At 40.2% G+C, this 12,183-nt stretch overlaps 1 protein-coding gene across 4 annotated transcripts in view; it reads left to right on the top strand.

Annotated features, from left to right (window-relative positions):
• The window catches only part of Ate1 (arginyltransferase 1), a 78,339-nt gene that overhangs the window by 40,228 nt on the left and 25,928 nt on the right, over nucleotides 1–12,183 (top strand). Inside the window, exon 7 of one of the 4 annotated variants that reach the window (XM_067120347.1) lies at nucleotides 8,707–8,862. The exons of the other annotated variants lie outside the window; for them this stretch is intronic. Within the exon in view, the coding sequence (XP_066976448.1) occupies nucleotides 8,707–8,862 (156 nt within the window). The remainder of the gene's footprint in view (nucleotides 1–8,706; nucleotides 8,863–12,183) is intronic. 4 annotated transcript variants of the gene reach the window in all.

Below are 12,183 nucleotides of genomic sequence, written 5' to 3'. Positions count from 1 at the left end.
CAGCTGTACAATAAAAAACATTTTGCTAAGGTAAGTGAAGTAAGACATGGCATAAGAATTTTCATTTTGAGCTACACTTAACTTAATTTTCTTACTTTTTTTTATACTTTAGGGGGGTTATGATGATTTAAGGATAAAAGTTCAGTCATTCACTAAAACACAAGACCAAAATGAGCGCTCTAGGATAGAATTTAATGATGCCAGAGTTATCTAACAAAATTGTTTCTGTGTAGTCTAAAGGTAACTCATGAGGCACTGTGAGAAATTTGCATTCATTTTCTATCAAATTTAACTCTTATTTATTTTGTCCAAAATATGTAAAACTACTTTATATATAAATGACAAGGAAATTTTATTAGCTATGTGATAAAAAATATTTCAAATTCCTGTCAGTAATAGTTTTTGTGCCAATGTAAGTAAGGTAAGATATGTTTTTCAGATTTTTATTTGTTCCTACACAGTATACAAACCATTGGTCCTTTACGTTAGGAATTACTCTCAGCAAAGCTGGAACGGCCGTTTAACTTTCCAGTTTGCTTTCAGCCGTTGAGCGATGCGGACGTGCATCTCCTCTCTGTGCCCAGCATGCCGTTTCGTTGCTTTCCTGGTGGGATCTTTCTTTGTTGTTTTGATCATTTGCTTGATTGATTGTGGAAGCTTCTTCCTTGGGGCAAGAGGAGGTTACCTCCCCTGACCCGACTTTGTCTTCAGGTCAGGCGGACGAACTCCTAGAGACTTGGATCTCCATGGGTCTCTCAGGGGTTCCTTTGGTGCAAGGCCACACAAGTGAGATCTTGTTGTGCACCTGAGCTACCTGTGGTAACACATGCCTCCATCACTGCTACCATCACTACCATGACAATGATGTCATTCACTAAAACAACCATCTCCATTACCATGCATCCAACCCTAATAACCCCAGCTGTGGTGGACCATACTGCACCCCATGCTCCTGCTCCTTCGCCTGCTGTTCCTGCTGCTCCTGCTGCTACCACCTGTCTGGGGGACCACTTGCTGACTGTGATCCTGAAGAAGATGTCAAGAAAGAAGTTGAAGAAGAGGTCTTGTAAGGTGTCATCGTCGTCTTCTTCGTCGTCTTCTTCTGCTGCCTCCTCTCCTTCTCCTGACTCTCGCCAGCCAAAGAGGACGAAGAAGGAGGTTGCTGCTCTCCCCCCCGCCCCAGAAGTCCTGTGTTGGGGCTTCTAAGGGGCTGCCTCCCTCCACAGAGGTGGCAGTGGGATCTCTCGTTGGCTTTCCCCAGCCTTCAGACTTTAGGGGCCATTTCACATGCCTCGCCAAGGTCTCATGATTCAGGGGCCTCGAGTGCGTGAGTCTCCAAGGCCCATGCTCTCGGAACCAAGTATGGGAAGTCTTCTTCCAAGATTGATGCTGTGCCTGCCTCCTCTCATGTTTCTTCAGACACTCTGGTAGGAGGGGCTCCTGTTGATCGTCCTGGACTAGATTTGGGACCTTCAGGTGCTCGGATCGAGTCACTCCGAGTACTTGGGTTTCACTGAAACTTCGAGTACCCCAAACCAATACTGGAGAGCCTGTTCCTTGGTCTGGTTTAGGCACAGGGCGAGTGAAAGTGTCGAAGCATGCAGGTGCTTCTTCACCTCCTACTGGTACTTCTTCGAGTACTCAGCCAGGTTCCCAACCTAGTGCCTCGGACTCAAGGGTCCAAGCACTCAGAGATGCAGCGAGGAAGTCCCCTCCTCAGTCTTCTTCCTGCCAGGAGGTTTTGGCCATGAAGAAGACTGGAGCAGGTTGTGAGGACAGTGTAAGTTCATGCCCGGGAGTACACGATTGCTCTCCTTGGCCAGCCCTTGTTCACATTTGCATGATCGACTTCGCTCGCCTGACAAGGGCCTTCGGGTACATTCACATGAACCTCTATGCTCTCCTAGACCTGTGCAGCCATCGCCACCGCGGGTTGGCGATTGCCCACAGCCTTTCTCTCCTGCCGGCACTTCCGGCAGGACAGGAAGGAGTGCTCGATCCCCCTCACCTATCCCATCAACTTCCTGGGGTCACACTGGGAGGCCTGAGTGGGACAGGAAGGGCTCCAATGGGAATGCTTCTTCCCAACTAAGTCCTGCCACAAAGGCCTACACTCCGGGTTCAGTTCTCGGACCGACTTTGACATATACCCAAGTGGTTGAGGGTGGATCAAAGGGGTCTGCTGAGGTTCTCCCTCCTGCAGGGAGAGTGGATCAGGAGGACCGCGCCCTGGAAGGACTCGAGGGTCCTCTTCCCCAGGACTCAGACACCCCCGAGATACAGAGGACCTTTGCACAGATCATTGCACTGATTCATCAGCACAACGATCTCAGGAAGGGGCCATGGCCAATTCTGTGGATCGTCCGTCATGCCTCGAATCTTTCTTGGGTCCTAAGAAGGAACCCAAAGCTTTGTTGGGGCTGCTGTGGTCCGAGCTTTCTGAAGGAGTATTTGAGTAAGTGAATTTTCTGGTTTCTGGGTAGGAGAATTCGCTTCGCTCGAATCGTTGTTATACACCCTTGGAGAGGTCTTTGCCAATTAAGCAGGTTGACCCAGACCTGGTTTGTCTAGGCCTGGGTCTTTTGCTGCAGCAGCTTACTGTGGAAGGGATCTCTCTTTTGCAGCAAGAAGCAGTGAACCTGGAGGCTACTTCCATGGCAGCACTCCAAGCAGTCTCCTGGTTGGATCTGTGGTCCTTCAGTTTCCAAGGTAGGTGCTTCCCAACGTGCTTCTGTTCCCAGATGCATCAAGCGAGGGATGGGGCGCACACCTGGAAGAGTTGCTGGTTTCAGGTGTGTGGGACCGAAATGACAAGCACCTTCACATCAACATCCTGGAACTCAAGGTGCCCTCCTGGCTCTCCAAGAGTTTCAAGATCTAGTGATGGGACACTCGGTGGTGTTGATGAGCGACAACACCACAGTAGGGGTATATGTCAACAAGCAAGGGGGTCTAGTATCCCTTCTGCTTCATCAGTTGACAATGCAGGTGCACAAGTGGGCAGTAGCTCACTCAGTAGAGCTGTCAGCCAGATACATTCCATTTAACAGGAATGTAGTGGCGGGCAAGCTCAGTTGCCAGGATCGAGTGATAGGGACAGTGTGGTCTCTTCACACAGAAAGGCTGTTCAAGGTGTGGGGTCGCCCTTCTGTTGATCTGTTTGCCACCCAGCACAACAGAAAGCACCAGGTATTCTGCTCCATTGCACCAGACCCATGGGCCACTGCAGAGGACGCCTTTCAACACCCATGAGACAACCTCGATGCCTACACCTTTCAACACCCATGGGACAACCTCGATGCCTACGCCTTCCCTCCATGATCACCCCAAATCTCAGAACAACCCTGGCGGCTCCCAAGTGGCCACGTGCCGTTTGGCATCCAGACCTTCTAGCTCTACTTTCCGTGGAACAGAGAGAGACTCCTCCCAAACATGACCTGTGTCAACCGCACATGGAACAGTTCCATCAGTGCAGTCCTTGTGTCTTCACAGCTGGAGACTATCCAGCATCTCTTGTGAGTGGGAGGCTTTTCTCACAACACAGCAACAGAGATGGCTGGGTATCTCAGACAGGCCTCTGCAGCAGTATACCAGGGAAAATGGGACATCTTCTGTGGTTGGTGTCTTAGACAGGTTCTCTCTCCAGTCAGAGCCACTATGTAGCAGGTAGCGGACTTCCTCGTCTTTCTTCACCAAGAGAAGCTCTCTCCGTCTCAGCTGTGAAAAGCTATAGAGCTGTCCTGGGCCTAGTTCTGTGCCTGAGAGGAGTAGATATCTCCTCCTCGTTGGAGATTTCTCTGTTGATGAGAAGCTTTGAAAGGTCTTGCCCACCCAGGGACCTCAGGCCCCTTGAGTGGGATGTGACTCGTTTTGAGGAGCCTGACTCGTGCACCGTACGAGCCTACATGAGAGTCGTCAGACAGGGATATGACCCTCGAGACTGTCTTCCTGCTAGCCCTGGCATCGGTGAAGAGAGTAGGTGAACTTCATGGACTTTTCTTCAGTGCTAAGCACTAGGTATGGGAATCAGTTACACTCGCACTCAGGGGATGGGAATCAGTTACACTCGACTTCATCCCGGAATTCGTAGTGAAGAGTCAGAATCCATTAGTCCTGACACCAGATTCGGGTCCTACACGATCCCCTCCGTAGAGGACTTTGTTGCTAATGATCCAGACGAGATGCTGCTATGTCCTATTAGAGTGCTGCGGTGCTGTCTTATGAGGACATTTCCAGCCTGAGTGTCGACAACTCTGTTAGCTGGGTTGTCCAAGAAAGAGATGCCCAAGAACACAGTCTCTTTCTGGCTGTTTGAGAGGATCAAGAGACCGTACTCTGCTGCTAGCAAAGACAGCAGCAGTACATTCTGTCCAAGAGCTCACGAAGTCAGGGGCATTGGTCCATCCCTCGCATTCCGGAAGAATCTTTCGGTTCCTCAGGTACTGAAGGTTGGGGTGTGGTCGTGCCAGACCACCCTCACATCCTTTTACCTTCAGGACATTGCCCACAAGTCCTTGGACACTTTTTCTTTGGGTCCTGTGGTGGCTGCACAGCAAGTTGTGTAGCTTACCTGGCTCCTCTAAGAGGACAGATTGCATCTCACTTAAGGTGTTTGGTTGTTGAAGGAAGAGTGTATGTGTGAGTGGCTGGCCTCTCCTCCTCTCCCTTCTTCGTCATCCTTCACTCTCTCTATGGGCAGAGAGAAGGATAACGAGCCGTCACATGCTGGAACTGGCAACCAATGCAGGTAAGTGTCACATTGAGTACCCATTCTATTCTTTATGTTTAGACTTACAGAAGCAATGCTGCCCCTTTCTCAAGCAAGGGGAGAAAGGGGACCCTGACAATGAAATAAACCCAATGTTTATATTTGTTTCTTGTCTCCAACTCATGGACTCATCCTAGCCCTTTTTGAATGATGTCACATTTTTACGACTCATTCGGAAAGGCTCAGAAGTTTGACAGTTGAACATGAAGTTTTACACTCTGTTCAATATGTCAGAGGTACGGAACTGTTCCTCACTCTATTCAATCAGGAAGAGAATCCAGGCGTGGTGAACTCCAGTCAGTTCAGAGACTCGCTCAGATTCCTCCCTCCAAGAAGTAAGTCTTCCTAATATAAAGGACCGATGGTTTGTGTATTGTTTAGGAACAAATGACAAATTTTTAAAGTAATTTGTATTTTTCCTAACTATACAAACCTGAGGTCCTGTACAGTTTTATGCCCACCGTATGCCACCCCTCAGTCTGTTACCTGGGCCGAAAGGCAAATTGAAATATGTACATCTGGGTGGGCGGGACTCCCGCCAGCTGGATGGTAGTTAACTGCCTAACCACCTTGCTTGAAAGTTAAACGGCCGTTCCAGCTTCACTGAAAGCAATAACTAATGTAAAGGACCTCAGGTTTGTATAGTTAAGAAAAATACAAATTACTTAAAAATTTTGTCATTTTCAGCTAAATTAATTTAGGGCATTTTGATGATTGTAGAATAAAGTTCAATCATTTTCCAAAAAAAAAAAAAACAAGAGACCAAAATGCACTCTCTAAGATAAAAATTACCAATGCTGGAGTTATTTGAAAAATGCTTTTGCACTGTGATTTTTAGCTGCTTACAGAGGCTTGGCACTCAGGGTGACAGAAAATATGATAAGGGAGGTTGATATCTAGTGGAGAAGCATAAAGTTTCTATCTCATTATTAATGTCATGAATGTTTCATGAAAGAACAAAGTACCCTCTTAAACCTAAGTGAAATATCCTTGAATAACATACTTACCAAATGTAATAACACTGGAATAAAATGTTGAGTAAACCAGAAGTGTATACAATAGATTGCTTTTGTGGCAGTATAGCTAGAACAAAAATGTAGAGAATCTAAAATTTAGAACCTGAATAAATATGTAATGACATAAAATGAAAACTGAATATTGCACCAAAAAATGCAAATACAGAACAGAATAGGTTTGTTCAGAATTTATAAAAGAACAGCAAAATAGTCAATTGCAGTAAGTGACAGTTATCGCCTAGATATAAAATCCCTATATAATCCAGTAGAATGTAAATGGACTCCAAATGAGAACCTGAATAGGTAAAGTATAGCGGTTGATGTCAGAATATAATCCCATGCAGTTGTATCTTTAGTTTATTGGGCAATATGACAGACAAAGTAGAAATTACCAATTAGCCAGCCAGTCCATGAGAATTGACATGGAACTTGGAACTGCAATTTATGACCATAACAGAATCAAATATGATAAGATATGAATACAAATCTACTCATTCCAGTATTCTGCAAGAGCTACATTTTCCCAGAAATAACCACATAATTTCTATTGTTTACATCCAGCCAGTCTTTAATTACAGTACATCTGATTAACAAAACAGTAACTTTACTATTAAACTCATTAGTGTTGCTTGGCAATTTCAGTACAGGCATCCATCAGTGGGATTAGGTTAGGCTTAAATATGAGCCATATAAAAAGGGACCTTCTTGGTAATATTCATGCCCTGTAGGGGTTAGTGCTGTCAGTGCACCTTCAGCAGTGCACTGTAGGCATTACTTAAGATTCTATGCAGCATCCCTTTGGCTCCTAGCTGCAACCCCTTTCATTCTTTACTGAACCTCCATTCTTATTCTCATCCTTCCGTTTTACTTTCCTCCCTCTCCTAATGGTTGTTTCGTAGTGAAACTGCGAGGTTTTCCTCCTGTTACACCTCTAAAACCTTTTTACTTTGTTTCCTTTTCAGCGCTTTACCTTTCATATTCCACTCCATTCCTTTCCCTCCTGATAATATTCAGAAGCTGGGTGCTATTTATTCATAAAATTCTGTTCTACAATTCCAAGTAGACCCCATTTTTATATTTTACAGTCAACAACACAGAAAAAATAGTTTAGTATTACATAGTAAATATGAACTGCATATACTGTATATGTAAAGTTCTGCAAATAGTTATAGTTTAAGGTGCTAAATAATGAGCAGGAGAAAAGTTACTGCTGATTTATTCAGGACACAGGTGGTTTATATAGCGGCGGACTGACATCACGCCAAGGAATACAATGAGAATCAGGGTGACCTGAGGTCAATTACTCTTGACAATAATTACAATGAATAAATACAATTTGAGTTACAAAAATGGACAATGATCAAGCTAACAACAATCTGATACATGTGCAAAAGAAACATATGCAATATAAGTTAGTAACAGGTATAAATTTACATAGATCAGTTTGGTTGATTCAGCATGGCTGCTCCCTCTTGACCCGCTACTATGGGAGCGGTATAGAAAACGGGTCGTCATCGTAGAAGACCCGCTTAGCGGGGACTTTACAATAGTCTTTTCATTAGTAATGAATGATGGACTTGATAGTAATATTTTTTTTTTCATTCAAAGTTTACTCCTCTGACAAAAAGTGAGAATGTGATGTAAAGAATTAGAGCTTACTGTCTTTTTTTCCTCTGTTACCCCATGTCTCTCCCCACCCAGATGTTCAGCTGCTTTAATTTCTTGCTTCAGTTTTTCATCACTCCTTCAGGAACAGATCCTTATGGGCAGCCTAGAAATGGCCCACTATCATAATAGTAATGTGAGAACTTATTTAAGATCTTGAAAACTGGTATAGCCTATTGCTTCCCCTATTCCTTACTGCTCTGAAACTACTATTAAATGCTAATTTTTTTTTTCTAGTGAAAAAATTTTCTTAAAAGTATGGGACTGAAACGGCTTTACTTCTCGAAAACACTTATTTCATCATTCTTAGCAACATTGATGAATTAACAAAGTTTGTAAAGCACTGATGCCCTCTGGCATGTAAAGGTTTTGGTATGGATAGTCATCTTATCTGTCAGCCAGGAGAGTTTTCATCCAATATCATGATTCTGATCAAGATTATTTTGTTATATATTCATTGTTCTTTTGATGCTGAGTGTGATGGATTTTGCTGTTCTGGCTCTTAATATTGTTAGAGAACCTAATTTCCAACTTCTCTGCCTTTTTTCTTGTAGAAATAAGTATGTATTTAAGGTCACATTTTAATACTTTGGAATGGGTTAACTTAAAGTCAGTCCTTCATGGATATTATTTAAGTTAATGATGATTCTTTTTGATGTTTTGAATGAGTTAAAGCTAAAGTGATTAGTATACAGGACTTGTTTATTATAAAACAAAAGCAACCTAACTTTGCTTGACTTATTATAGGAAAAGGTATTGATATATGATGTAGAACACCCAAGGTTTGGAAAACGGTCTGCAAGGGTAATTTCCTATGTGTCTTGTGGTTTTGAATAGCAGGATTAATTGCAAAAATAACTTCCCATAATTTGGACACTTTGTTTGTAAATTATGCTCATTAATTGTTATCTGTTGTTTTCAGGCATAAAATGTAGATTGTTTAGAGAAGCCAAATAGATGTGTGATGTACAGAATTATTCAACCATAATGTTAAGCACTTGCAAATTCACAACTTATTTTTATTTTCCTGTTGGGTTCAGGAAAGTTACAATGCAGTGCTTCATTTTGATGGTAAAACCTTTTGATCCATTTATATTTTTATTTTTTCATCAGTTTGGACTTAGGATTAGAGATGAGTTGTATCATATATTTAGCTGTTTCTGAGTATATAGAAACTTATGTGTATGACTAGGAAGGCAAAATGTTTTTGCTAGTTTTATCTTCATACCAAGTTTAAGACAACTTGAACCTTAACAGTTGAAGCTAGTGAGGGTAAACGAAAATGAACCATCATTCAGAACCAGCTATAGAGCTTCGTATGCTGTCTATCGGAAGTACCAGTTGGAGATTCACCATGATTGGGAGTGCGACAGAGCAACATACAAAAGCTTCCTGGTTGAAGGGCCCCTTGTGGTATGCCCCAGTTTTTCCACTTTTCTATGGCACTTATCTGTGTGTTTGTTTGCCTACACTGAGTTAGTGACTGCTTTAGTACCTTGCCTTTGAAGGCCATCATTTGAGGTATGCATGCACTGTATGGAGTTGTATCTTCATCTTTGCCATAAGTGCTAATATCCAGCAAAATTATGTCAAGATTAATGAAAAGTATCTGAAGCATTCCTCAAAATTTAGTTGACATTTTCATTAGGTATACTTTGAGATTTTGTATTTTGATTTTATATAGCACATTATTCCATCTTTGTTGCTACGTTATGTAGCTTTGAAAACACAGATTCTTACAAGCTGTATGGATGCCAATTCTAAGATTATGTATTTGTGAATAACTTATCAAGTTGATAAAGTTTTAAACATTGTAACAAGTATTATCAACTCTGTACCTGAGCTTGAGTATGTCTATAAACAAGACTTAAACAATAAAATGTCATTATTATGGTTGAAATAAGACAGTATATAAGGAAGATAGTTTCCTTTCATGTCAGTGTGCCAACCAAGTATTAGGATGTATACAGACAAATACAAACCGTTGCCTTACTGTAGCATATTACTTTGGTACTTTGAATCAGTGGAAGATTAAATGTAGTATAGCTTTAACAGTTTTAAGAGGGAAAGAACTTCCCTATGAGTGGGGTAAAAGTGCATTTGCTCATCCTTTGAAATCAACTAATGTTTTTGTCATAAAGTGCTCACATGTTTTATGATGGGTATTTTTCATGCCAATGGAGCAGACCTAGCTGTTTTTGCTTGCAACACCAGACACGCTGCTGCTGGAAACAGCGCATTGTTTTCTAGCATCAGTTTTAATACTATTACACAGTTTGTCAGGAGTTTTATCTTGGCTAGAACTAAAATATGGAATAGTATCCCTGTTGCAGTTGTGGGATCTTCCAATGTCAAGTTTTTATAAGCTAAGCTAATTGTTACAAGACTTTAATAATTATAAGACGAAACAAGATTTTCTCGTACTTTTCTTCCAATTAAGTATATTGATAATACTAATAGAATGACTGTTAAATGTAATGCACTCATTTCAGTTAAAGCAATTAAAGAATTTCTAGTATGTCATAAAAATCAAAACCTCACATCCCCATGCTGTGGAAGCTATTTTTAGTTTGCTCCTTTTTTCTGTACATTATTTTAAAACTAGTACTTTATTAATTTTACAGTTTTTCTGTAGTTGTTTTTACCTATTACCTAGATGTTTCCCTTATATTTTTATATTAGGCTTAGGGCAGTGTTTGGTTAAACAAAGATTAAAACTGGAAAACCAGAGGGTATGAACTTTTTATATGTCAGCGAATGGCATTCAACAACCTGAGTATACAATATCATCAAAATTTATCATAATATTGTAATTAGTGTATGATGGATTCCCCATGCTCAACCCACAAACCTTATGTATGGTGCATAATTGATTAAGACAGTACGTCTGTTATAAGAACTTAGTGGAAAAGTACCATTACAATTGACTGCTATTATTATTATTATTATTATTATTATTATTATTATTATTATTAATATTATTATTATTATTATTTTATTACTATTATTATTATTATTATTATTATTATTAATGTAGTTTAACCAGACCACTGAGCTATTGCGGCACCTGTTCCTCCTTGGATAATGAGTAACTGAAGCATTTAGTAAAAGTCCAATCATTTGTCAATGAAACTTGATCAATAAGCTTGTGGCTCATTAGCCATTCAACATTTTTATCAAGGTTTGCAGCATGCCAATTCCTTGCAAAACAGGACTTTTTTACAAATTCTGCAGTCTAAGCAGTTGAATATTATAAATCCTATGTGATGGCTCTAGATGAACACTGACTCATTTTTGTAACAAGTGTGGATGGGAGGTCAGTAGCTTTCCATTATGTATGAAACTTGCAACTGGTTTATATATATATATATATATATATATATATATATATATATATATATATATATATATATATATATATATATATATATATATATATATGTCTATATTTTACATATACATTATATATATATATATATATATATATATATATATATATATATATATATATATATATATATATATATATAGACAACATGAGTGATTTAATTATATATTTTTGTAACATTTTGATTACCAAATAAATATGCAGCATTTTATTAAGTAATTTCATTATTTTTTAATGCATAAATTAGCAATTACATCCAGATTATGTTGTTATAGATTAAAGTATTTAATTTCTTAATACAGGATAAATTCACAGCATTTTAGGAATGTAATTATTAACTTTAATACAGATTAGAATCTGCTGTAAATCCTGATTATCTAGTTACCTAAATTATATAATTTTAACACATTTATTAGTGAAAAAATACACTTTTAGTCCAGTCAAAGGATTTAGTAGCAAATAAGTGCTTAGCTGCATTCGTTTTTCTCTCATTTCTTTTTCTTGATAAAAAAAGAAATTCAACTACGTCTTTGATGAATAAGAGGCATTAACATTCAGCTAATTTTTTTCCATACTAAATTGAAAGGCAAGCTGAAAAGATAGTATAACAAAGTAGTTATAATTGGATGACTGTGCTGAGACGGTGCCTTTGTAGGTCTGAGACGGTGCCTTTGTAGGTGACACTTGAGTGTATTTGAAAGGTTTAAGGGCTCTCATTATTGGTAGATGCACATAATGTAGAGACAAGCGTACACACACACACACACATGCACACACACATGATCAGTGCCCAAACCTCCCTCCACCCAAACTGGGACCAGGGAGAACAAGGCAGTGCCTGCTGATGACCTGGCAGGCAAACTAATGAGCAGCTCTCCAAAACCCCTCATCCCTTACTCACAGATATGTAAGGATGTGCTGCCAGTGAAATCAGTCAAATATGATTATGGTTTAGACTTGGGATCACAACAACATGAAGTCCTGTCCAAACCATTTGAGCTATTGCGACCCTTTACAGCCATTTTCTCAAACTCAGCCACACGCATGATTATTGGCCAAACCTCCCTCCACCCATACTGAGACCAGAGAGAACAAGGTAGTCCCCATTAATGACCTGGCAGGCAAACCAGTGGGCTCCCTCAAACCCTTCATCCTTAACTCACAGACTTGTAAGGATGGGTTATTAGTGAAATCAAACAAACATGGTTGTGGAACCACCACAACACTAAGTCCTGCCTAAACCATTTGAGCTATTGCAATCCTTTCTTGTCATTTTCTTAAAACAGTATTTTTTTAACTAAATATATAACTTATCTTTTTTCCAACAGTTATGATAAAATTTAACT

The sequence above is a fragment of the Macrobrachium rosenbergii genome, chromosome 18 (assembly GCF_040412425.1).
Source record: "Macrobrachium rosenbergii isolate ZJJX-2024 chromosome 18, ASM4041242v1, whole genome shotgun sequence".
NCBI classification, from domain to species: domain Eukaryota; kingdom Metazoa; phylum Arthropoda; class Malacostraca; order Decapoda; family Palaemonidae; genus Macrobrachium; species Macrobrachium rosenbergii.
This window is presented reverse-complemented; position numbering and strand designations above follow the sequence as displayed.